This window comes from Manis pentadactyla, chromosome 2, assembly GCF_030020395.1.
Source record: "Manis pentadactyla isolate mManPen7 chromosome 2, mManPen7.hap1, whole genome shotgun sequence".
NCBI classification, from domain to species: Eukaryota; Metazoa; Chordata; class Mammalia; order Pholidota; family Manidae; genus Manis; species Manis pentadactyla.
This window is the reverse complement of record NC_080020.1, coordinates 86586898-86611987: the sequence shown is the minus strand read 5'-3', so window position 1 is coordinate 86611987 and position 25090 is coordinate 86586898. Positions and strand designations below refer to the sequence as shown.

General features: G+C 47.4%; 1 protein-coding gene across 6 annotated transcripts in view; it reads right to left on the bottom strand.

Annotated features, from left to right (window-relative positions):
* Nucleotides 1-287: 287 nt before the first annotated feature.
* ZNF366 (zinc finger protein 366) overlaps nucleotides 288-25090 on the bottom strand; it is a 330210-nt gene continuing 305407 nt past the window's right edge. For all 6 annotated transcript variants that reach the window (XM_057494406.1, XM_057494415.1, XM_057494403.1 and 3 more), the window contains 4 exons: nucleotides 19952-21297; nucleotides 16649-16840; nucleotides 7263-7437; nucleotides 288-4269 (listed from right to left, as the gene is read on the bottom strand). In XM_057494406.1, coding sequence (XP_057350389.1) covers nucleotides 3737-4269; nucleotides 7263-7437; nucleotides 16649-16840; nucleotides 19952-21297 — 2246 coding nt within the window. In that variant the 3' untranslated portion in view covers nucleotides 288-3736. The remainder of the gene's footprint in view (nucleotides 4270-7262; nucleotides 7438-16648; nucleotides 16841-19951; nucleotides 21298-25090) is intronic.

The following is a 25090-nucleotide window of genomic DNA, read 5'->3' as shown; positions in this document are numbered from 1 at the left end:
AATCCTACTGCTAACCTCCCACTTCCCCATGATACCCCTCCAGAACTAATTTTTCTAAATAGGAAAGAAGAAGAGAAACGAGGAAGATGTCACCTGTCCGCAGACATGCTGAGACTCATTAATCCATCTGAAGCCTTGAGGGAGGGGAAATCCAACAACATCCTTGTCCTTCTGGGACTAAGGCCCCAACCAAAGGGAACCGCCCTGGCAGAGGGCGTGAGGGCGAGGGAGACATTAACAGTGATTTCTTTGCAGAACTTCAGGTATTTGCAAATAATTAACTCAGCTTTTTCATCATGTCTTTATTTGCTTAAATTAACAAAATATAGGTTACATACTATTTTCAGGTAAACTGCTTTTTCACTAAAGCCAAAAAGCTGTCTTCACAACTTGGGTTGCTACACACGTGGAGTTTTAGTTTTTAAATAGCACACCAGAATTCTGTACAAAACCAACATTTGGTGTAATGTTGTCCAAATATGTGAAGGATGTTAAATGTTAGCTCTGTTACATTTTGTTCCAGCAAAGCAAAGATCATGACTCAAAACATGATGTTAATATTTTATTAAATGCCTTCAGGGCTTAATAAATACAGTACGCACACTGGGCTTTCTCATGCAACTACTCATATACAAATATGCCAGTTACCCTTGCGGGACTAGGGAAGGTCGGCCTCAGTCTAATGGCCAGTGGGGAGTTGAACTGTTAAAAAGAGAGGATGAAAGGAGAATGGGAAGGCAACCAGAGGGAGTAATCATAGGTCTGAATAAAAGGGATAAAAGAAAACTATGCCACTTGGCTGGTCTGTTGGCTGTTTCAAAGTGCCAGCGGTCAAAAGCCTGGAAAGCATTTGGTGGTGACCTATTTTGCGAGTGCCACAGTGAGATGAGTGTCACGCTGCCCTGGCTCCTGGCGCGCTGGTGACCTTGGATGGTCTCCTCCCTTAATTCTGAGGATGGCCGCATGGGCTCTCCTCCAGGCTTGCATTCTGGTTAGTCAGCTCACTCGGTAAGGTTGGCCAACCCTTCTCTTAGCTCTGCACTGACGCACAGGGTGTCCCTATAGTATATCTCCCAAACTGGGATGCTTTTGAGAGGTAAGGTGGCACTATTAGTAATTACCCTGGGAAAACAGGCATAACCAGGGTTGTGCGGGGCAAACCAGGATGTTGGTCATGCAACAACATACATAACCAAGATTTTAGCCATGGGTCTTAGAAGATCAGTGGATATTAACCATCAGGTTAGATCTAATTAAGTTTCTCATACCCAGTCAAGAACTAAAAACAGGCTTTAGAATACATTCCATAACAGTTTTTTGTTACTTTTCCTAGACCTTTTTTCCTCCCTCCACATGAAATTTTACTTGGAAGGCTAACATATAAAACAGAGAAAACTGAGCTGCTGTGAGTAAAGTTGGCCAGAGGGCTGAGTTTCTCTTCTCCCTTAGCAACTCTGGAGGGGCCTGTGGGGGACTTCTTGCTACTCAGTACAAGACTTGGAAACCACCATTCTAGACCATACTCTCTCCATCTCAACATTAACTTGTTCCTCAAATATTCCTACACTATTCACTGGGGTTGGAAAAGACTAGAGCTTGCTCTTCTAGATTTCCTAGCTCCTACTCCAGCTAGGCATCCCCGGAGCAAACTGGAAACCTGCAGCCCTTCAGTAGGTCCTCAACACATGGCTGCAGAAAGAATGAATGTGCAGCAGGACCCTCAGAGCTGGAGGCTAACAGACTGCTCTGCTAGCCTACAGGGTGATTTCATCAGAGGCACTGCTGAGCCATGTTATTAATGAACGGAAGGCAAGCTGCCCCTTTGAGGACCTGGGACAGGTTCTTGGCCCACAGCTGTGCTGATGACCACAGAAACGCGCTCGTCCCTTCGCCATCCCTTTTGCAGGTGCTCTGACTTCAGGACACGGGGGGCAGCAGGAAACCCAAGCAGCCTTGGCACTTTGTGGTGGTGGTGAGGCTCAAGGAAGGCGCATTAGGCAGGGTGGCAGGAGAAACGCTGCAGGGATTGACAAAGCACACGGGTGAATGAGAACAAGATGAGGCTGCTGGGGGAGCACTGTGGCCAAGAGAAAAAGTCAGCATCCAGCAGTCAGGGTTGGCCAGCTCTTCTAAAGAAGTGCATTGTGAACTTCAGGAGAAGAAGCAAAATAATAAACAGTACCTAGCTCTACAAATAAGAGTAGAAACTACCAAACAAGAGGCAGTGTTTACATAAACACAGACACAGTACCAGAGGGTCACTGCTTACAGTCAGCCACACGTGTGCCACATCCTGTCCCTACTGTCTGACGTGGTGCCCACACTAAACAAAGCCTACCTGCTGGGCTCAGCCCTCATTCTAGTCAGTGTCACTCATCAGAATCATGATTCAAGCATCTAGGAAGACATCAGAGTCACTGTAGGCTAGCCATGTGTTTTTAAACATATTAAGTGACCATAAACATCACAGGCATCATCTTCTAGTACAAAAAGTGTGTGTTTATACAGAGTGTGTGTGTGTGTGTGTATGTGTGTGTGTGTCCCCTCATGAGGCTCTTACAGAGCAGGTTAAGAAAGCCTACATCATCAGTATGATTTTGGGGTCTTCTGTTCTCCACCCTAATCAATCTGAAGCCCCTGGGGAGTCCTGGCACCCACTCTTTTAGCCTTGCCAGCTTTTCTCAGCCCTGGCCACACATACGGACCATCTGGGGCAGCTGGAAAACACCAGTGCTTGTACCCTACTACCAGTTAAGTCAGAGTCTCAGGGAGTGAGGACCCAACACTGGTATTTTTAAAAAGGTTCCCCCAGATGATTCTAATGTGCAGGCAGCACTGAGAACAGCCCAGAATCTCCCTCACTAGTGATTAGCTGGTGGCTATTCTAAGACTCCAATTAAGTCCAAGCTTTGATTTCAGGGAGAACTCTCCCCACTCTTCCAGCTCCAGCACCAAAGAGAACCCACTACTCACAGGGTGACAACTCTTCCTGCATGAGGCCCCAGAGCAAGGTCTCCAGAAGGGAGCCTGCTCGGGACACAAGGGCTTAGCCTGCAGACACTGAGCACCGGCTGGCCACCTGGAAACATGCTCCAAGGGATGCCTCTCATTAAGGTCACTGAAGAGAACAGGACTCTAAGTATTGCAGTGTTTTCAAAATTACCCATATTCTCTTGAAATTTTATCTTATATCTGCAGCAACTACTCGAGAACATTCACTTCAAGTAACTCATCCTCCTTTGTTTATTCTGGTATTTCTGATTACTTAATAAAGGTGATTTTTATATATACGACTCATATTTTCATCTATCTGGAAAAATACTATACTTTCACACATTCCACTAAATAGTTGTTACTAAGGTAACATGTCAAGCACCATACTTTTGCAACTAGAAAAAGATTTACCATGTATTACATATTAGTCAATGGAGAATAGAATTTCTAAAAGCACCTCAGCATCAGCTTACAATTAGCTGTCTAGAAGAAATGTACAGATTATTCTGGAGGTACATAAAATAACACTGAAGGAGACACTGCACATGTGTTAAAAACCAAGGGCCCAAGAAATGACCTGAGAAGTATTTACATTACTGAAGACAGTCCCTGCTCATTAAATCTGAGCCATTTGTACAGATCTGCGCCGTTTGTCAGTCTGCAGTAAATGACAGCTCAGGCAGAAAGCTGTATTTCAACTGCCTAGCTCTCATTTTCCAAATGCAATTTTAAAACCGTCCACTTAGATACCTAAAAGCACTGCTTGTTTTTCCATTTTCCTCTCCAGTAATTCTTTCAAACTCTCATCTCTGTGCTTGAAGTACAAGTCCTCAGAGCAGGGGGGCGCCCGCCGGGTGCTCTGTAGAGCCCTGAGACCGAGACACTCATCCCTGCAGGCAAACTCTCTCTGCGGGCCGCCCTCTGACCCACGGCTGTCCTTGCTCTGCTCCTGGCGGCCCCCTTTCGGCAGGTCCTCTTCCTCACCGCAGGCTGCCCCGGGGACCCTGGGGGCCCTCTTGGGCTGGCTGGAGAGATCCTGGGGAGCGCACAGTGGCCTGCCCTGGGGGCCCAGGTCCGGGCTGTCCCGCTCCACCTCGTAGCAGTTGTCCTCGTCCTCCTCCTCGTGGCAGGAGCTGCCCCTGGCGCTCTCCCCGTCCGACTGGAAGGCCGGCGCCTTCGCCCCGCGCTTCTGGGAAAGGTCAAAGGGCTCCTCCTGCTCCAGACTCCGCAGGGCCCCGGCCGTCTGCACCAGGGCAGTTCTACCCCTTCCAAACCCTGTGAGAGCAAAGCAGCGTTCAGGCTCCAGGGAAAACCGTGAAAAAGGGCCTCTGGGTGGCACCCAGCGCTGTTGTGTGTCGTTTGATTTAACATTTTCAAAACAGGTAATTCACATCAAGGCTGTGGTGTGACCGGCCTCTTCACAGGCCGCGTTTACGTGGGCATAACCCCTCAAGGTGAATTTGGCAACATGCACCAAAAGCATAAAATAAGCATAGCTCTGACTTAGCTATTACACTACGGAAAGTGTAACTATGAAAACAGCCAGGCAGATGCACAAAAATGTATGTGTATGAATGCTCATCACCACTTCTTTTTTTAATAGTAAAACTGTGAAAACAATTTAGTGGTTTGTAAAGAAATAATAGTACAGTTATACAATAAATTGTGTATAGAAGATACAGAGCTACTAATGATCATACAAAGGTACTCCCTGTATATTTTAAGTAAAAAACATATATATTTATTATATCTATTCATAGCATAGACCCAGTTTTTCTATCATCTCTTTCATCTGTCTAGAAGGATGTATGTCAGAACTCAAAAATGAAGTGATTTTGACATTTTTCTTTTCACTTCTATTATATTCCTTATTTCATTATTTTCAGCGAGCACATATTTTACCATAAAGAAAAACAATTTTAAAAAGTATTTTCATCTTGAAGAACCAAAAATATTCCATTTGGATCCAAGCAGGCCACCCATAACCAGGCCCTCTAAGCATAGCAAGAGTAGGGAGCACACAAAGGGGACATCCCAGGAGCCCCAGAGCTCCCGTATCCAAACCCAAGTGTCCCTGCTCCCGGGCACAGTGATTCAGAGTGTCTCCTTTGAGTTTCATCTGAGGTCTGTGCAGGGATGGATGTCTAGCCACTGACAGACACAAGGTAGAGCTCCACCTGATTTGATCTTGAAGGCCTCTGCTCATTATGAGCCAATAGCTAGGCCCAAAGGAACAGGTGGGGACCACTAAGGGGGAGAATAGGAGGGAGAGGCCTGGGGGTGCAGCAGGCCCTGCCGTGCTGCAGGAGAGCCAGGCCTCTGGGGTGGAGGCACACAAAGGAAGCTGATGTCCAACTTTGCCCACTTGATGATCCTGCCAGGCAATGACGGTGTCTACAGCTTTAATCTTGTCAGGGCAGGAAGGGTCTTTTTAATCTGGGTCATGATTTTTGAGCCATTTCAAAAACTAGAGTGAAAATATGCTAACACCTTTTGCAGATGAAAACATTTGAACTGTTGCAAGTCTGTTAAAAACCTCCAAAGCCCTCTCTGATATATTGTGATGCTCTTTATTTTTCCAGAAGAATGACAGAATAACTAGGTGTCTTTTAGGATTTGAGCATCCATACAGGGTAGGTTGTGGTGACCAGATTAGGCTCTCAGATGGAGGATTGTCTGATCACTGCCTTGTATGTTTCTAGCCCCAGTGACTGAGCAAACATCACCTATTCTGTATATCTACGCCTAGCTTGGGAAGTGGTTCAGACAACTGGAAATGCAAAGAAAAACCCAGGAGAAAAGGAGTCTCAGGGGAAAAAAATTGCTTTTTTTTATAACCAGAGTTTTTTCAGGGCATTTGTGCAAACTCCAGACCTGTTCTATGATGACCACCGTTCCCTGTCACCCAGGAGTTACTGCAAACTCAATGGATGTTGTGAAAAATATGAAAGTGACAATCATTCTGTTTCATGCTGTGTGTGTAATGTGTATATCTTATTTGTGAATATGTGTGCCTATTTGTCCACCTCTTTTGTAAAGGGGTGGGAGGAGCAGAAATATAAATCACCCTGTGTTATTGCCTAGTGCAGAGAGCCTGGCTTGATTCAGAAATTCTTGAGTCGGCACTCCAGGTCAGCCTTCACACTTGCTGTATGACCTTGAGCAGATAACAGAACACCTCTAGGCACTGGTCTTCTCTTATATACATTGAGATAACAAGTCTACTTTGTGGAAGTATGGTGACCAGCAGCAATGTCTCTGAAGTGCTTAGCCTGAAGTGCTTAGCCCTGCACTCAGATCACACTGATGTCAGAGGACAGCAGCCAGTCGGCATGGCTTTGTCAAGTTACATATATGCATGTCTTCTCTGCCCACCCACACACCTCCCGGGGAGCAAAGATGGTCTCATCCCCCTGGAATGCTGCAGCACGTGGCAAGCTGCCCTGGAAGAGGTGCATTACTGCCTGGTTGTCAAAGGACTGCTCCATCAGAAGCAACCTACTGATTTCAGTAGATCTGGAAAATAAACTCTCCTACTAAGGGCCCTGGAACTGAGAAGGTGAGAGAGGTAAGAACTGTTCATCAGTTCACTTAGGACAGTGGGGAAGATAGAAACCCCTGCTCTGTCTATGGTCCCATCAGCCCTACAAAGCAGGAAAATGGTTCACAGATGTACCTGGTGGTGAGCAGGTAAACGAGACCAAGCTTGCTCCAGACACACTTCTGTCGACAGCAGAGCTTTGCAGACTTGTTTTTTACAAAGGAAAGAAAAATCTCATGCCTGTCACTCGCAGTGCAACACTTTGCATACAATAAGGACTTTAGGTTCAGGAAGGTCTGTGTCTAGATCCTGGCTCTGCCACTTTTCAGTTGAGCAACTTTGGGCAAATTAATATCTCAAAGCTTCAGTTCCCCCATCTGCAAAACAGGGATAATAGAAGTTCTGCCAGCCTGGAGTTGCTGTAAAGTTTAAAGGAGGCGAGGCACCTGTTGCTGTGTCCGGAGCAAAGAACCACTAATGGGACTGACCAGCATCATTATGATGTTTGCATTTACTCTCTATAGTTCACTCGTACTTACTACCTTCAATATTAGCATTATATTTGTTATAATAACATTGTAAACCTGCTCCTGCTACTTTTCTGTGGTCTTAAACATAACACTCCCTTTTTCAACATTAAGAACAACTCCTCCAAAGTAAAGACCCCTAAAAACAAGTTGTGCTCCCTGGTCTCAGCAGCTTAGGAGCACCCTGGAAGAGCGATTACCTTGAGAATGGAGGCCCCGCTCCATGACCCCATGCTTGACTTTCATGTGGCGAGTCAGGTTCCCCTTCAGGGTGAATTTGCTGGGGCAGTAGAGGCACCTGAAGGGCTTGCTGTCGGAGTGTAGGTGCATGTGGCCCATTAGGTTGTGCATCCGGTTGAATTCCTTCCCACACAGCTGTTGGGAACAGTGACCAGGAGAACACAGGTTATTCGTGGACAGGAGGCCCAGCCTAGGTGAACCCCCATCCAGGCCTGTGTGAGGATGGACATGCTGCTACTTTGAATCTTGGCATTTTAAGTTGCCGCCAAGGAAAATGTCCCATGGAAGTCAGGAAGGGGCTGGACTCTGACCCAGAGCGGGGTGAGTAGGGATGGATTCATGAGATGTTGTTCTTGTTCTACAGGGATCTTAAAACTCAAAGCAAATATTGCAAAGCCATTAGAGCTTCTTTTGATGCAACCTTCTGAAAAGGAGGAAAGCTGATCTGAAAAGTAATTGCTCAAAGTGTGCTTTCCTTTAATAATCAGGATATGATTACTTACTTCAACTTTATGGAACATTCCAAATATGGAAAGCACTGTCCTCAGTCTGCCATGGAATATCTCATTTAATTCTCACATCAGCCTTATGCGATGACTCCACTGAGGGATGAAGGCCCCTGGCCCAGGCACAGAGACAGGGGGTGCTGGGGCTGGGCTCATGGACTCGGGCCATCGGACACCAGAGGGCACACAGTCCACCCCCCATACCATCCAGTGTCCCTACCCCAACATAACGTTTCTGTTAGACGATATCAGGCAATGCTTTTATAATTTTTTTAATGAAATAGTCACCACGATAAGTGTGGTTACCAATTGTCACCATACAAAGAAACTACAATGACTATTGACTATCTTCCCTATGTTGTACTTTTCATCCCTGTGACTTACTTATAACTGGAAGTTTGTTCCTCCTTACTCCCTTTACCGACTTTGCTATGCCCTCTACCCGCCTCCCCTATGGCAACCCCCAGTTTGTTCTCTGTGTTTCTGAGTCTATTTCTGATGTTCTAATTTGCTAATTATTGAAATGGATTTCAAAGTTAGAAGGAACAAAGGCCCATCTAAAGGAAGGAGTGCATCTTTCCTCTAGGTAGAGAATGCTGGAAATATTATCTCAGGTGTACAAAATGTAAACATGTTCCATTTACTTCTTGGCCATTTCTGCTTCCATCAAAGAGCAAATGTGTGATGGACCAAGGCAGTGGCTCTCCACTTTAGTTTGGAGGAGCAGAACTGCCATTTCCATGGGAATGTATGCAGATGCTGGAAGTGTGAAACAGAGGCAGCTGCCCTGGGCAGCTTTCCTTTCTTTGCTTGTCCCCAGGCCTTTGAGCGCAGGGTTTGGGATGCGAGCCCCTCCTTGGTAGTGCTGGGGGGAATGCAAAGAAGGGCTTGTGTCTGTGCTTGGGCCAGAGTGCTAATGGAGGAACGTTCTTCACTCCCCAACTACAGGGGCCCCTGGTGTGAGGACAGGGATAAGGAGTGAGAGATGCCATGGAGAGAGGACTTGGGGTTCAGGATCCCAAGGCTGATGCTAGTTTTCCTTTTTCACTAAGAAATAGTGTCAGGGCCAGTGTTGGGGATTCTGGACTGAATTTTTATTAATGAAGGCAATGTTTTCTTCAGATGGCTATGGAGTTGAGTTGAGCTGACCTTGGAAGAATGGGTAGACTTAACAAGTAGTGATCTTAAGAGGTCAGCCTAAAAGAATGCTGGGTGGTAAGAGGAAGCCTGTCTGGGATGACAAGTTTGTCACAGACAGTCCCTGCATGGATAATGAATGGTTCTTTCTGTATATTCAAATGAGTCATACCTGGCGGTTTTTAGTACTTTTTTCCCCTTTTCCCTTCTTTACTAGCAAAAATGAATTCAGCATACTGGTGTCCACGCTCAGTATTCAGAGCACCCACACACCACACTTATTGGGAAAGCTGAGCCGAGAAGGGAAAGGCTGAGACAGTTAGTTTAATTTCAGTGTCCTCAGGAGAAGTCCTACATGTAGGATGGGTACCTTTTTCTTTAATTCTCAATAGAGGCAACTTATTAAGAGGCATCAGCCTGTGGCTCAGTTTTGTACATGTCTGGAAGTTCTGGTAGAATTCTATTTATTAGCTTAGTTTATCCAGTTCTCCATTCTGGATAAGGGGAAAAATGTTTTGAATCTAGAGATTCTACATTAGGTATTTTCAGTCATGGATCATTTCAGGAAAAGCATATTCATTTAGTTTGTGGATGGCTCCTGATTATTTGGAGTGATACTGCAGCAGAAGATGTGGAAACAGTAAAAGCCATGGTGGCTAAACACAAGACATGTAGCGGAGATGGGACCTGATGGCTGGAAGATCAATCAGGTTACTGCACTAGTCCAAGCCTGGATGGGCCTCGGGGTCCTATAACCCAGAGAGGATTAAAGGAAGAAATTATGCCTCTGTGGTTGGCTCTGAAGACGTGGGAGATTCCACATCTTAGTTATTATATTGTTGAGGTATTAGAACCTGGACTGGTCTGAAAGGTTTTCTAAAGGAGATGGAATTTTAGCCTAATCTTGAAGAATGAGTAGAGTGCCCTCTGTTTTTGTCTTGACACAGAATAAAGTCTCTTCATTAAATATTTTCAGACACTTCATTCAATCTGAAACTATGAGCAGGTAGTTGTCACGGCTGTGAAAATGATCAGCTGCATGTCACTGCCACAGCTGCAACACTGGGGTCAGAGCAGATCGTGCAATTCACCTGCCCCAAGGCCCCACCTCCCCTCTGCCCACCTCCACCATGACACACAGAGGTGTGCACACATCACAATGGCTCCTGCTGAGTATTTCCCAGATTCCTCCTCAGCCTTAGACAAGCCACCCTTTATGATCCTTCATCATACCTCAGTGTGTGGTTTTCTGACTCAGTTCATTCACTACTGAACATGCCAGGACACTTAGTGGTACATGGGGACATTAGGTTATTCAAATGATAGTGCCCCTAAAGTCAAGGCCTAGGTCCTTAGGGAAGGTCCACTGTGGTCAGCTGTATTACCTGATGTGTGACTGGTACAGGAGACTGATTTTTGTGCTTTTGGTAAAATTTAATTTTTATACACCAGAGTTTTATACACCAAAATTTAATTTTTATACACCAGAGTTATCATACACTAGGTCTATGGTAGCCTATTGGGCCAGCCAGTGCAGAGCTTTCCCAGGGCCAGTAGAGGTGTGTTGACTCTGAAAGATGTGTGGGGCCTAAATGTAGCCCAGATCATCTCCAGAAATTCAAGGGCTACTTTCCTTTTCTTTGTGGCCAACTTCAGCATCATGCACAGTATCAGTACTACACGCATAGTAACACTGTAATTATCTAAGTGTTTGGTAGGGGGATAAACAAACAAGTCATGAAAATATCACTACCCCATGCAAAAATTCTAAAAAAGCAGCCATCACCAACTCTCTTCCTTTCCACAGCTGCAGTGTGTATAACCCTATACATACTAGTTTGTAAACCAAAATCCTCAGTGTTAAAGGATAGAGACAACTACTCAGGACCTGAGGTGATTGGACACTGCTGACGTCTCGGTGGTGGGCACCCTTGGCTTCTGCCTCTCAGCCTCTGGCCCTTCCATGAAGCCCTCTGGTCCTTATCCAGAACACCTGGCCTCTTCATCTTTCTCAGAAGACTGTCCTCACATGACAGCACATAAGTTTATGGAGATATTCTGTGTCTGTGACATTCAGAGAGAGGCCTCTGGGTCACCATTAGGAAAGAGAAGCCTGAGAAAGAGCCTTGGGGCAATTAAAGATGGCGCCTTTGGGTGGGGTTTGAGACGTGAGCTCCAAGCCAACTAGTTGCAGTGCTTGCGGGGAGTCAAACTGGGGAGAAGAGGAAGGGTGGGAGGGAGCACCTAGTTTCTTCCGGGAAAAGCAGCCGCCTATGCCAAGGTCCCTTTAATCACAAGACATAAGGCTAGGAGCCTATCCAAGTCAAGACCTGTGGAATCACCCCCTGCCAAGACCTGCAGAGATGAACACAGGGCAGGTGTGGGCGGAGAAAGCCGCTGGAGTGGTGAGGACTCCAACTTCATCTTGCAGGCAGTCATCTCAACCACTCTGCCCCTCCTGAGCTTTCAGTGCTCTAATGAGAGGTATTAGTGTGTGTCTGACATTAAATCCCAGCTTTTCTGTTGATACTCACTTTTATACCTCCTTTTTAAGAGGGAGATGGACCTCAACACTTACTAGAAAACAGGAACAAATGTTTTGAGCTTTCCTTTAATAGTGGGTTACATGGCAGAGCAGAAAGGTGACAGGGAGACCCCAGAGGAATAGAAACTTGGCTCCTTCCTCTCTTGTGTAAAATGTCAATGATGATCGTAGTTCCCTATGAAGGTAGTTGTAGGGATCAAATGAAATATTTCAAGGGTTTGGCAAATAGTAAGAGCTCAATAAATATTAGCTCTTATTACTATCATTATCGTCTCCATAGTAGACTCTTTAACATTCCAGAAACAGAAAGATCTGAAGATGAGGGTGGTGTCATATTAAACCAAAGTATTTGGAGGGAATATTAAAGGAAATTCCAAGTAAGGGAGCCTTTGAGTAAATACCTACCAGGTTACTTGAGGCAAATAGAAATGGAAGCGGTTGTGCCTGACCCAGCACTGGGAAATGTGGATGGAAAAACATGATTCATCCTGGACTGCAGGCTTTGAGAGGCCCATTATCTGGCTCCCTGATCCTCAGCCAGCCCTTTGAACTGCTGGCAGATACGCTGTTTGCCCATCTTCATAGGAATTCTAAATTCTGGCCTCTCGGTGCCCCTTCCCTCCTTGGTCCAGGGCCTGGAGGCACCTCAGGCAACTTCCTGTGAAGCCCAGTGACGATGCTGACAGCCAGAGTCGCTGAGAAGTCTGCTGCGTGCAGAGGCAGGGTGACGGCAGCGGGCAGCCACTAGGCTGGGGCCAGAGGGCCATAAAGCCAAGAAGAGGCGTGCTACTTCATGCCAACCAGCCTGATCTGAGCCTGAGGACCGAGATGCACCAGGAAGCCTGTGTTTTCCTATTCTGAGAGGAAAGGTCAAAGGCTGCAGGCTGCAGCCAAGGAGAATGGCCCTGTTAAACTGCCCTTCCCTTGCATTCTCCTCTCTCTCTCTCTTCTAATAAGAAGGGTGTTCCTTTCCTCAAAGGGAGAGAGAGGGAGGGAGGGAGAGAGAGACTGTAAACTGTCCAAAAGGACCGTGAGAAAACAGGAAGCTTTGAAAAGTACAAGAGAAAGCAAGATGAAATCTATTTGCAGGCGGGCCCCTGGGGACATGTGAGGCATTGTTAAGCAGGCAGTTCATACAGCTATATCCTTCCTTCTGCTAAGGAGGGCTTTGCTGCCAAAAGGCTGCTATCTGGTCACTGCCTTAACCCCCTCAGTGCCAACCTGAGAGCCCTGATCCCAAGCACTGGGCCCCTAAAAGCTCCCCTGGTTTCTCCCATATGGGGCATTCAAGAGCTGGAGGGGAAAATGGAGCCAGTTTGGTGGTGGTGGTGGGACCCTCTGCAAGGAGACCTTGTCCTCTTCTATCAGCTCTGCCCTGGGCCTTCAGACCTCTGCTTCAGATCAGTCTGCAGATGACCTGGTGATTCATACCTTAGGCAGCTCCCGGCTTCACCCATCTCAAAGGAGAATTTGTCCCGGAAATTCTGGATGGCTGCTTTTCCTGGACAGGTTTCCCCAAGACAGCAGCTGTTTCTTTGCTATTATGGAGTGTGGCTGCTACAAGGATAGCATCCAAATCAACCCCTGTGTGCTTACGCAGAATCTGGGAAGCATATTTCTGAAACACAGCTTAAGTCTACAGGCACAGGTCTCTGGAGAAACTCCAGCTGGCTCCAAGAAGCAAGGAGTCCAGAGGTGAACCAATAGCAAAAGAACCCAGAAGGGCAATAATTTTTTAATAATAAGAAAAAGAAAATAAAAGAAACAGCATGGAAACCTTTCCTCTCCTCCAATTTTCCATCCTATTGTTAATGCTTAAGCCCACAGTGCACATTGCTGCTTACTGGGGACAGCTGTTTCCACTGAGCACGGGGCCTGAGAGAATCAGTTCATGTTGCAATAGGGGGAGGTATTTATGCCAGGAAGGATTTTGAGTGAAGAGAATCCCAAAAAATTAGAGTCTGTTGTTTAAAGTATCTGTCTTTTTTGTAAGTTTTTGGGTAAGGGAGGCTGAGCTAGCTCTTGGAGATGGCTGGAACAAGGCCTGCCTCTTTTTTCCAGCCATGTCAATCATGTGAAAGGGATTACTCTTCCCCGTTGCCAACATAAAGCTTGGGTCTAGTTGTCTGGGCCTGTTCTCCAACATCACCATGCAGCCAGCCAGCCACTCATCTCTGATGGCTATGAATTGCACAGCAATGAGCAAATGGCCTTCCATTCCTCTCCCAACTCCCAGACCCCTGGCAACCTCTATCCAGGGCCAGTTCCAAGATTCCAGCAACAGAGATGGGAAGCGAAGTTCCCAGGACACCATCTCAAGGTGTCCCTCCCACAGTGGGATCTGGAGCTAGTTTACAAACACACAGAGCCCCATTATGTAATCTGTAAATTCAGATGTGCTCTGAAACTCTTCTGAAATGAAGAAGGGGGTGGGGGCCAAACAGGACATCAAACAGGGTGGCACTTTGCAGGGAGACAGGGACAAAGAGAGGAAGAACTTGGTAGTATGCCTCTGGCACTTCCAGGAGACAGAGGGCTCTTCATCAAGGTGATTGACACCCTTACTTGTTTCAGGAATGTCTAAGAATGGAGAAGGGTCACCTATGTTTGACAAAATTACCTTTTAATATCCAATTCTTTTTGTTCTAATTATAGAAACACTCTCCTAGGCAGCTTCCTGACCTACAGTGTGGTCTACTGAGAGAAACTGCCCATCAGCAAGAAGTGACCTTTGCAGATGACCAGTCGAATTCTTGACCAGGCCCACTTCCTATGGAGTATGAACTGTGCATCGGTTCAGAGCTGGCATTTCGTGCTACAAGTCTCTCTCTTATGGGGTCCAGTGGTGTAAGCAGTCTTCCAGAAGCCTAACCCACCCTCAGGGAGAGGTCAAATCAAATTTCTGAATTATAAAGTTGACCATCAGACACCCTTTGAACCATGTGTTGCACACTATCATTGTGAGGGTAGGGGCCGGTTGTTCATGAAGTGAGGCCTGAGGCACCCCGGAGGGCTGGCTCACTGCACTGCTGGGCCCACGCCGCACTGCAGTCTCCTGGGCACTGGCTGCAGGGAGAACCCTGCATTCCTCAGACACCACCTGATCTAAGAAATCCTCCACACTCTTCTGAGGCCCTTGAAGGAAAGAGCAGAACTGCCACTGTGCCCCAAATCACACACAGCCTGCAACCCCTCTTCCCGGATTGGCTCTGCCCCTGACATACCTCTCAGTTCCAAGCATTTTCTTCCTTGGTGATCTGCTACTGCTAGACCTGAATTGACAAGGCGGAGGTGGGTTGAGTTGAATTGGTTGGGCTGGACAGGTGTGGATTTTTAGGGACTGCAAACTATGCAATGGCTTCCTTCAGACTAAACTTTCTGTGCTCCGCCACTTGTTGCTAAGATAAACCATACAGTTCAGGCTTGAAACCCGAGTATACTTAGCACAAGGAATGAAGAGTGGAAGAGACCTCCTGTCTGTACCTCCATTGCAAGAGACAGTACACTCCTGGCAGGCTGGAACAGCTCTGCTCAAAGCAAATAGCCCAAGGGGCTCAGGGAATCAGGAAGGAAATCAAATAAGTGCGTAGAGAGAGAGGGAGGAGGTGGCCTGCAGGGTCCCTAGGCCCACACAGCCAGGGCAGGCCTCACGGTGGGCTGCTATGCAGCCACACAAGGCCCCAAGCTCAGAAGTGTCCTGGGATTGGCATCATGCTCTGCTTTTACTCTGTTGAAATTCTTAATAATGTTTGAATAAGGGGCCCCACATTTTCATTTTGTAGCAGGCCCTGGGATTAACATAGCCTGATCTGCATTCAGCTTCCTTCCCCTTCAGCTTCGATGACTCAAGATGGACATAAATTGACTTTGAAACCACTGGAAACTTGAAGGAAAGGAGGGGAAACACAAGCGGGTGGCAGGAAAAGGGCCGGAGGGAGAAGCCTCCTCCCCACCTCCGGAGAATGCCCACACAGGTCTAGGGAAGCTCTGGCTCTTGACCCCTTTCACCCCGTCCAGGACTGGCCAGCACAGGAAAGAAGTCAGCTTCACAGGGGGTTCCTTCAAGTGGTGGGACATGCTGCAGAGGGATGAAAGCAGGAGACCCCTGGGAGCCAGAGAATCTAATCTGGAGCCTATCAGACATGCGGTAACAGAGAAGGAAAACTTGCATTTCAAACAGAAAGGTCCTCAGGGTGTCTGAGCACGCTGATTCCCCTCCTCCCAGCCAGCCCTCTCCACGTGACCGTGACCTTGACCGTGTTGGGGATGACACTTGCTGGTACATTCCTTGAATTAAACTACCCAATCCTGAGCAAGATTCCTTTACATCTGAGAAGTGGGGAAGGAAAACAATGTGGGGAGGGGGTAGGGAGGAGGGGCAACAGCATGGGAAGCATGAGCATTTCTGAGTAATACCAGTCAGTGCCTGCCTGGGCTTGACAAATCTCCAGCTCACACATGATCTCAGCTGATGAAATAAATACCCAACCAAGTTGCTCCGACACAGAGATTTTAACCAACATACTCGACCCCCATGCTCCACAGTGCAGGCATGACCAGGAAACACTTCAGGCGACTGAGTTCGCAGTTACTCCTCGGCCTAGACAAGCGTTTGGGAGGCTGGGAAGGCTGGCTTTGAAATCTCTTTCACACTCCCTGGGAGACCTGCCCTCAAATTACACTGCTCAGCCCAAGGGGCAGGAGGGCAGGAGAGGAAAAGGGAGGGATGCGGAATTGGAAGCTTCTCTGATGCCTTTCTGTGCTCTATTCATTGGCTTTAAGAGGAAGAGGACTACACTCAGTTGCTCCTTTCTAGAACAGGAGCTCTGCATATCACTGACATCCTTTAACAACCTCATTCCCCAAATGGGCCTTCTACCCTCAGCTCTCCCCCTACTGGCTGCCTCCACCCACTGTGCACTGATTCCACCGTGGCGCAAGCAGGTCAGATTCCTCAGGGACCAGCGGAGGGCTGGTGCGAGCACAGGTGTGGTGGAAAGAAGGAGAGGGCGGAAGATGGGTCTGGGGTTGGCCATGGACCTACTCTGAGCCTCTCTGATGAAACAGAGTAGAAAGTTCCCTGTGGACTCTTCTGCCAGCATTTGCACAACCCTCTGAGACCTCCCCTCCCTCGTTCCTACCAGGGCCCATTGCCCACCTTGCATCTGAAAGGCTTCACGTCAGAGTGGACGATCATGTGCGCCTTGAGGGTCTGTTTCTGCACAAAACTCTTATAGCAGAGGTGACATTGGTAGGCACGGATATTGGTGTGGATCAGCACGTGTCTCTTCATGTTGGCCAACAGAGTGAACTCCCGCCCACAAATTCCACATTTGTGCTCCTTCACACCCTGGAGAAAGGCAAGATTCAAAAAAAACCACAGTTAACAGGTAACATGCTTTCATCAGGATCACATGGATCCACAAAGAGCTTGGTGGCAGACGTTGAACTCCAAATGTTAAAATTTGTTCAATTGCTATTTTCTTGAAAAGTGTTGATTATATAATCTCTTCTTTTTTCTGAAACCATTAACTAGCCAGACCATTAAAGGAAAAGAAAGCTACTGCTGTTGTTGTTCCTGCTGCTGCTGTGGTTAAGTCTACAGTTACAGTTCTGGGGATTAATCGGATTTTGGGAAGAGCACTGTGGAATGATATGCAAAATGAGTCTATAATCTGGCTTTCACAATAATAAAAAAATAAAACCTCCTAAACTGATAATATCATTTCCTGTATGAGAACCAATATTCTCCTGAGTTCTCATTAATAGACTTGAAAGTCCCAGAAGAACGACTCATATCCACACTTCAATAAATTACAATTTGATAATCATCTCCTGAGATGGTCCCCTGGGTTCTCACAGGTCACAGTGACCCTTGCGTGATTTGGCTAGGGAGCCTCCTCTAAGTCCTACAGAGGAATTTGGCAGAGGATAGCTTTCTGAATTAGAGAACAGGACAGAAGGAGGTTTCCTATTTCCTTGCTGTCTGTGAAAAAGTATATACATTGATGTCCTCAATCGAAGGCATTTCCAGAGACTCATAGCATGAGTAGAATATTAGTTAATCCTGACTAATGAGTGCTTCCCTGAAAAGGCCTTTGCATCTTGACGCAGAATGACTTTTGGGGAGGAATACTTAGAGAACCATGGCATTAAAACTAAGGTTTTTACACGATTAGAACATGTTGCTTAGCTAACAACTGTGTCTTATAAAACCTACATTGCCTGGTATCTGTAGTGCCCTAAGGAGGGAGGATTCCAAGCTTAGCTCTGAGTCTCTCTGCTTATATTTCTATTTCTTTAATTTGGTACATGGTAAGAAAGTACCATTCCATTGTGGTGAGCCCATAGCACTAAAGCATGAGTTCAGTTCTCTGCCCAGGCATTTACCAGCTGTGTAATCTTAGCCAAGTCTTGCCACCTTTCCTGGTGAAGGTTTCCTCATCTCAACACAAAGCAGTGGATCATGAGAACCCAGGGACTCTTTCCAGCTGGAATACTCTCTAGTTGATTGCAGATAAGTGTGGATTTAAGAAGAGATTTAAATTTTAATGCCCTCCTCAGAAGGGGAATTTATTAAATACATTGCATATTTAAAGTGAGTTTAAAAATGAAATTAATGAAAATATTTTCTTGGTAGGTTTTTAAAGTTACTTCAACATTTTTTCTTCTCCAGATTGTCTCCATATTTCGCTAATCCAGCTGTCCTGAGACCAAGGATAAGTATCTACATATCACTGTTTTCAGAATTCTCTAAAGAGAATTCTAGATCCAAAGTAAAATTCACAAGACTCAAGTGAATGGAAGCTAGTCACCATTTGGGAACAAAGGAAGCTGCTGTGTCTCCAATAGTATCATTGAAACCACAGAAGAGAGGCTGTGGGGTTGTTAGGGGGACGAAGGGAAGGGGCAGAGAGGGGAAGTCCAGAGCTCAGGTGCTGGAATCAGAGATGCTGGGTCACTTTCCCATGCCTCAGTGTCTTCATCTGAAAATCTGGACTAATGATGCCTGAAGGTAGCTCTTAGTTTGCTGAAGATTCTCAAAGTGAGAAGGAAAGCACCTGGTACATAGGAAGTGTTCAGTCAATACAATTACCTCTCATTGTTTGCTGACACCTTTAACTAAAATGCATTTGGTTCCCTAATTCGGATTAAATATGCAGGTACCAAGCTACTCTTCTCATTTTGCCTTCAAAATTCTTAACAGAATTTTTGTGTTCTAAAATGCATCTTCAATTCCTTTCTAGACATGTAGAAGCCCCTCAAATCAGCCAAGGTTCCCCTTTGAGGACAAATCTCAGTTTAGGCTCTTTGTTGATGGTTCCTGCACTTGGCAGGAGCCTCCTCCTCTCTGGATGGTATCTACAGGTGCCTTTGTATGCAGAGCCCACAAGGCAGCTGCACACTTCCTCCCTGCCATGGAGCCAGAAAGTGCCCTGTGTTTTGTCCTAACCATAATGGATCCCATTATGACAGAGCAGGAATGTTATCTTGGCTGGGCAAAGTCCTCCACTGACCTTTCAGAATTAAAGAATGTTTTAGAAACTTGGGCTTGCTGGGAGACTCTCTGGCCAAGAAAACCACTTGAAGTCAAGGGTGTGAGGGTAGAGGTCAGAGGGGCGAACTTGGAGCTCGAAGCAGACCCAAGTCAACTTATGTGGGTAAGGTTTCAGGGATGCCACTGGGGCCTTATTTTAGTTCATCCTGAACTACTCCAGGGCTTTGGCTGCAAACTAGGCGAAACTGAGACCCTTGGACCTATATTTCTCCTTGAACCCCTGAGCCCAGGGAAGATAAAACCAAATCAAACAGAGAAAAATGCTTTCTCATTCCTTCTACAGTACAAACCACAGGGCCCTGTGCCCAGGGAGGTAAGGGCTCTGCTGGGGAAGCCCAGGCCCTGCTGCATCTAGGACAGCCTCTGCTCCCCCAGAGCCAGCCATGAAGCTGACCTCACAGGTGAGGGACAGTACAACCCCAAAGAGAGCCACTGCTTCAGCGGCAGAAGACCAAGAGCATTCTCTAGAAGGCACTGATCAGTATATTCCAGGCATAGAGCTGATCTTGGGTAAATAGAGCCTGATGCTGAATTCATGCTAGTGCCCTGAAGTTTCCAGACACAGAATCTAGGGATTCTAGGAGGCTAGCCAGCCACAGCACAGGAACCATTGTTTCCTTCATCCTTCCTCACCCTCCCCTCCAAACTGCATTACTTATTTCTAGGCCCACCTCAGACTCTAGAAGGCTAAACGGGAAAGGTCTTGATTGCTAATCTCACTCTCCCCCCACTTCAAGGTGAGGAAGGATGTGGGGGCTCAGGTAGGGGAGGCCTCTTGCCAGGGTTACATGGCTGCTCCTGTCAAAGGTAGAGAGCAGCGCAGGTGTCCCGGCCCCCGACCCCTGGGGCCTGCTCCTTTCCCCAAAGGCCCGGTGGTGCCACTGGCCAGAAACCCCGCAGTACCTTGTGGGTGAGGGAGTGCTGCTTGAGGTGGTGGGGCTGCACAAACTCCATGCCACACTCGGAGCAGATGTAGGGCCGGATGTCCTTGTGCTTCATCATGTGGTTCTGCAGCTGGCTCGGGTACTGGAAGGTCTTGTCACACTCGGAGCAGTTGTACTGGATGGGGCCCCGGTGCGTGGTGAGGTGCCTCTTCAGCTGGGCCAGCGTGGGGAAGTCGAGGCCGCACTCCACACAGATGTTCTCCCGCCCGCTGGCGTGCTTGGCCTCGTGGGCCTTGAGCTCGCTGGGGTAGGCAAAACCCCGGCCACACACGCGGCAGTTATGTGGCTTCACCTCGCTGTGCTGCATCATGTGGCGCTTCAGGTGGCTGGTCTGCGTGAAGGCCTTGTGGCACACCTGGCATTTGTGGGGCCGCGTGCCCTGGTGGGTCAGCATGTGGGTGTGCAGATGGCTGAGCTGCTTGAAGAGCTTCCCGCAGCGGGTGCACGCGTGCGGCTTGATACCGCTGTGGCCCAGGATGTGGGTCACCAGGTTGTACTTGGAGGTGTAGGACTTCTCACAGGTGGGGCACTGCCAGCGCTTCTGCGCCCCGCCCACGTCCACGTAGTAGCTGTCGTCAATCTGCACGTTCACGTCCACGCGTTCCACCTTCTGCTGCGTCTCCTCGCTCTCCTGCGGCTCAGCCTTGCGCGGCAGCAGCGGCTCAGCCGGGGGCTTGGGCAGGAAGGTGTGCCGGCCGAAGGGGAAGGGGGATGCAGAGGGCATGAAGAAGGGGAACATGAGGCCCGGGGGCACTTTGGGGTAGTAGGGGTAGGGCGTGGTCAGGAATGGGGGTGGCGTCGGCTGGGGCCACATGGCACTGGGCTTCACGGGCTCTTGCTTGACGGGCCTGCCCCCCAAGTGTTCCAGAGAGCGGTAGAACTGGAAGCCCACGTTGCACAGGTCGATCATCTGTGAGTCATACTTGGGCCGTGGGGGCTGTGGGAACAGCAGGGGGAGGTTCGGCGGGCGGTGGTTTTTGCTCTCCTCAGAGTGGAGGGCAAGAGGGGCTTCTTCCGCAGCATGGTTATAGGGCATCTTGGTGGGCATGCTCTTCCGTTTCCGAGACCCTCCTCCTTCAAAGACCCCCGGGAATCCGCCTAGGTGTCCTGGAGGAGGTTCATACCGAAATTGGGAAAAAGGCCCCTGAAGAGCTTCTGGGAAGGGGTGTCTTTGGGGAGCTTTCCCTCGGGAAACCACTGGTTGCAGGCACTGGGGAAAGGAGGGGGCCCTCTTCACACCCAAATTGAAAAGCACATCCTCATTTTTGATCATCTTCATTTCCTTCTGCATCCTTGGGAATCTTCCTTTAAAGAGAAAGAAACTTATTGTTTTTTTTTTTTTTAAATACTCCCCAAGAGTCTTGGCTAGATGTCAGTACAAATTTATGAAGAGTAGTGCTTATTAAATACTGACCCTCATTTATCCCAGGGCTGTTCAAACTATCACTGTTTTTTCCCCTTGCAAACCCAGTTACTAACTTGGAAAGCGCTGGCCTCCTCAGGGTGGGACCCTAGCCGGGAGTGGACTGGATTGGGAGGAAACCTGAGAACTCACTGGCCCACGGTCCCCACTGGAGATGAGGGTGCCAAGGCCCAGAGAGAGGAAATGACTGCTCAAGTCCCATAGCTGCTCCGGGCAGGAGTCAGAACTAGGACATGTTCTGCTGCAGCTTTGCAGCCGGAGAAGGAACTGCATCTGCTGCTGCTGCCTGTAATGTGTCATTCGGTGTCCTTTCTTCTCTAGGAAAACTGATTCCCCTGCCTCTCCCTGGCTTGTGGTTTTGCTGCTGGAGGAAGGGGATATTCAAGGTCACACAGGAGAATAGACTTCACTGCTTAACTCAGAGCTCAAATTTCCTGAGAATCCACACCAAGCAAAGTGTGTGGCAGGGGCTTATTAAATGGACCAGATTGATGTGATTAGGACAAGCACATAACCTCGTGTTACAGTTCTCTTGGCAGTTTATGCATTCTAATCTTGCACCCGAGGCAACCTCAGGTGAAAACTCCAAAACTGTGAGTTTTGAAAACCACACCTTGCGTCTTCCCCTTTATGCAGGTGTCTGGGTAAACGTGGCCTTTGGTGGCTACTGTGGTGGCTGACACTTCCCTGGTGAGTGAGTTTCTGAGTCCTGGTAACTATGTCAGGTCTGTGGGGTAGGGTCTAAACCAGGGTCTGTGCTCCTTTCAGGTCTCCTTGCCATTTTTCTGTACTCCTTCCATGGATACTGGCGGAAGAACCAGTGGCTGACTCCACACTGCCAGTGGGGGCCCTTCCTGCCCAAGTCCTCTGAGCTTGAATGGGAATGGTCCTCTTTGCTCAGCAGAGGCTTTCACAGAGCCAGTAGCCCTGGCCAGGGGTAATGGCCTTGGGCCACTGGAGACAGGGCTGGGATAGAGTCCTCGACTAACTCCCGACCCAGGCCCCTGGGAATGGCTACATCCTGAGCAGTGTGGGGTGAGGGTCCCTGGAGTGACAAGGCCAACAGCTTCTAGGGATTTCCTGTAGTCCTTGATGGGGGAGATGCAGTTTTTACAAATACCTGGGTGTTCGCAAATCACAGTGTGTCTGTGTGAGAAGTTTGAGAAGTGTAGCACTAAAACAAAAATGGGCCTTTTTGTACTGGATTAGCAATTACACAGGGAGATGATCCACCTGAGGAAAAAAAGGATATGTGTCCTTGTAATATGACTATTTGGGCTTCATTTAATATTGTTAAGCAGAATCATCAGAGACCTAAAAAATACTGTCCATTAATCTTTGCTTTGTGTTTTTCTGTGGTGGAAAGACAGCCCTGGCTTATCTTCTTTCCACAGGTTTGGGGCTTGGTAATTAAGAGTGAGAGCTTGTGTGTCCAGCAGAAGGAAGGCTCAGCCCTGTGTCTGCTCCTTCTTCTGCATCTTCCTAAAATTCTAACCGAAATGCTAGGCCTTATACCACAGCTGCCTCGATGACTAGGCACTTGTAGGAGGTGATGAGAGCAGCAAGAGAATGAAAGGGCTGGCTTTATAAGCCTGGGAGCGGTTGGGGAGGCTATCAGAACAAGGCAAGAGCTGCTGCAGCTATTGAGGGGCCCTGGACAGGCCAGAGCGGGCAGAGGCTCCCGGATGGCTTCTCATTTGACTAGATCTCTCTTGGCTGCAGTTCAGCAGGCCCTGATTCTGAGGGCACACACAGTTAGAGAGGGTGTGGCCCTGGTCCAAGAATTTGTTGCCGCTATAAAAACAATTGGCATTCTGACAACGCGAATGGATCCTACTGAAATAGAGGGGGGGAAATGGCAGCTTCTTTCTCTGGAATTTCATTTGCCACCATTGGTTTTATAACCCCTTTGGAGATGCAATTCTATCTGCAAAAAGGCTGCTCAGACTGGAGAGAGCTCTTCCAGGCTGCAAGTGACTATGGTAAACCACAGCAAAACCCATTCAAGGGCAAACTGGTTCTGTCTGTTTTCTTCTGACCCGGTTTGCAGGGGTACTGATTCCTATTTCACATTGGAGAGCTTGATTAGAGATCATGAAAAAGACATTTCAGAACGTGGGTTAGAACTTACTGAGTTTTTGTGTTATTTTCTTTGAAAATGGATGGCTAATGATGTCGGGACTCTTTCTTTATACCATGGGTCGTGTCTTCTACTGGAAGGCTACTTATTCAGAAAGGAATATTATTGTCATTCTGAACCTGATAGGTTTATACACATTATTACTGCTTTTGGTTAAAATTTTGTTTTTGGTTTCAGCATAGTCTGCTAATTGACTCATTTTAATATATTAGGAGTGACATTTCTAATATAACACTAACTTCAAAAGCATATTTATTTTCAGTGTTTGCATTTTTATTTTGTTAGAATTGACCTAACAGAGCAAAGATAATGTTGCTATATTGTTGAAAAGAGATGATGTGTCTTCTTAACATAAATGGCAGAATTATGCCCCCCAATGCAGAAGATTTACATGTTTATGTTTAATTTCCTTCCTATTTTAATATGATAAAATTTTCCCCCCAGTTTCTGATTTGTGCATATACACACCCCACTCTGAAAATAGTAATCTGCCTGCTCTAGAATAAAATAATTAACTCAGGAGGTTTAAAAAAGCATTTGGATCCATCCATAGACATTTTTCCTGATCTTTAAAACAGCAGGTCCTTTCTGTATGAAGATCACAAGGAACATTGCCAGTCCCTACAGTCCTTGTCTTCTGAGCATGGGGTGCTAAGGAGGAGCCCTAGGGGGTAAAAGAAAAATACTCAAAATATAAATCCATGTTGGGGGTGCTGTGTGATAAAGGGAAGAGCAGGGAAGGGATGCCTTCCTCAGGAGAAAATTTACCTTGAAATCAGTCAACTTAAAACTCTGAGTGGCCTCTGCAAAAGTATTAATAGACTCCTAGAAAACCTCAATGTGTGCCACCCATGTGCTCCCTTCTATTTCTAAAAATAGAGCCACAGGCATCCATAACAAATGTGGGATTCCTATGTGGGAGCCAAGAGAGGCTTGGGGACCACAATCATCTGCTCTGCGAAGGCAGGGCAGCAGGTGGGACAGCCACAGGCCCTCCCCGAGCAGTAATCTGGGGCTTCTCCCAGAAAACCAGCAGATTGTAAGACAGTTCCCCAGCAGGACATGTGAAACAACATGCAAAAAGAAAGACCTGAAATTGTAAAAGTAGAAGCTTTTGAATAGTTTCGAGCCTTGGTTTGGAGCATCGATTGGAAGCCTGAGATTCTGGTTTGAATTCTGGTTTTGTGTTAGCAGCTGTGGAGAATTAAGCAAATTAATTTGGGGGCTTGATTTTCTCACCCATAAAATGGGGATATCCCCATAGGGTTGTTAGAGAGTTAAAATAGAGCATGTATGTGAACGTGTATTAAACACTAGACACACAGTGCTCTTGAGCAAGAGTAAGAGTGAGAAAGAATGGAGAGGAGAGGACAGCTCGGGTGTGATCAGTGCACTGATGCTCACTGACACGGTCTCTGTTTTCCAAGCTGAAGCTCTTGGTCACCGCTGACTGGCGTCTGGGCTTCTGCTTTGCAACTCAAAACCAAGACTTGCCCCCTGCGTTGGGAGTGTCACAGCAGTGAATGTGAGCTGCA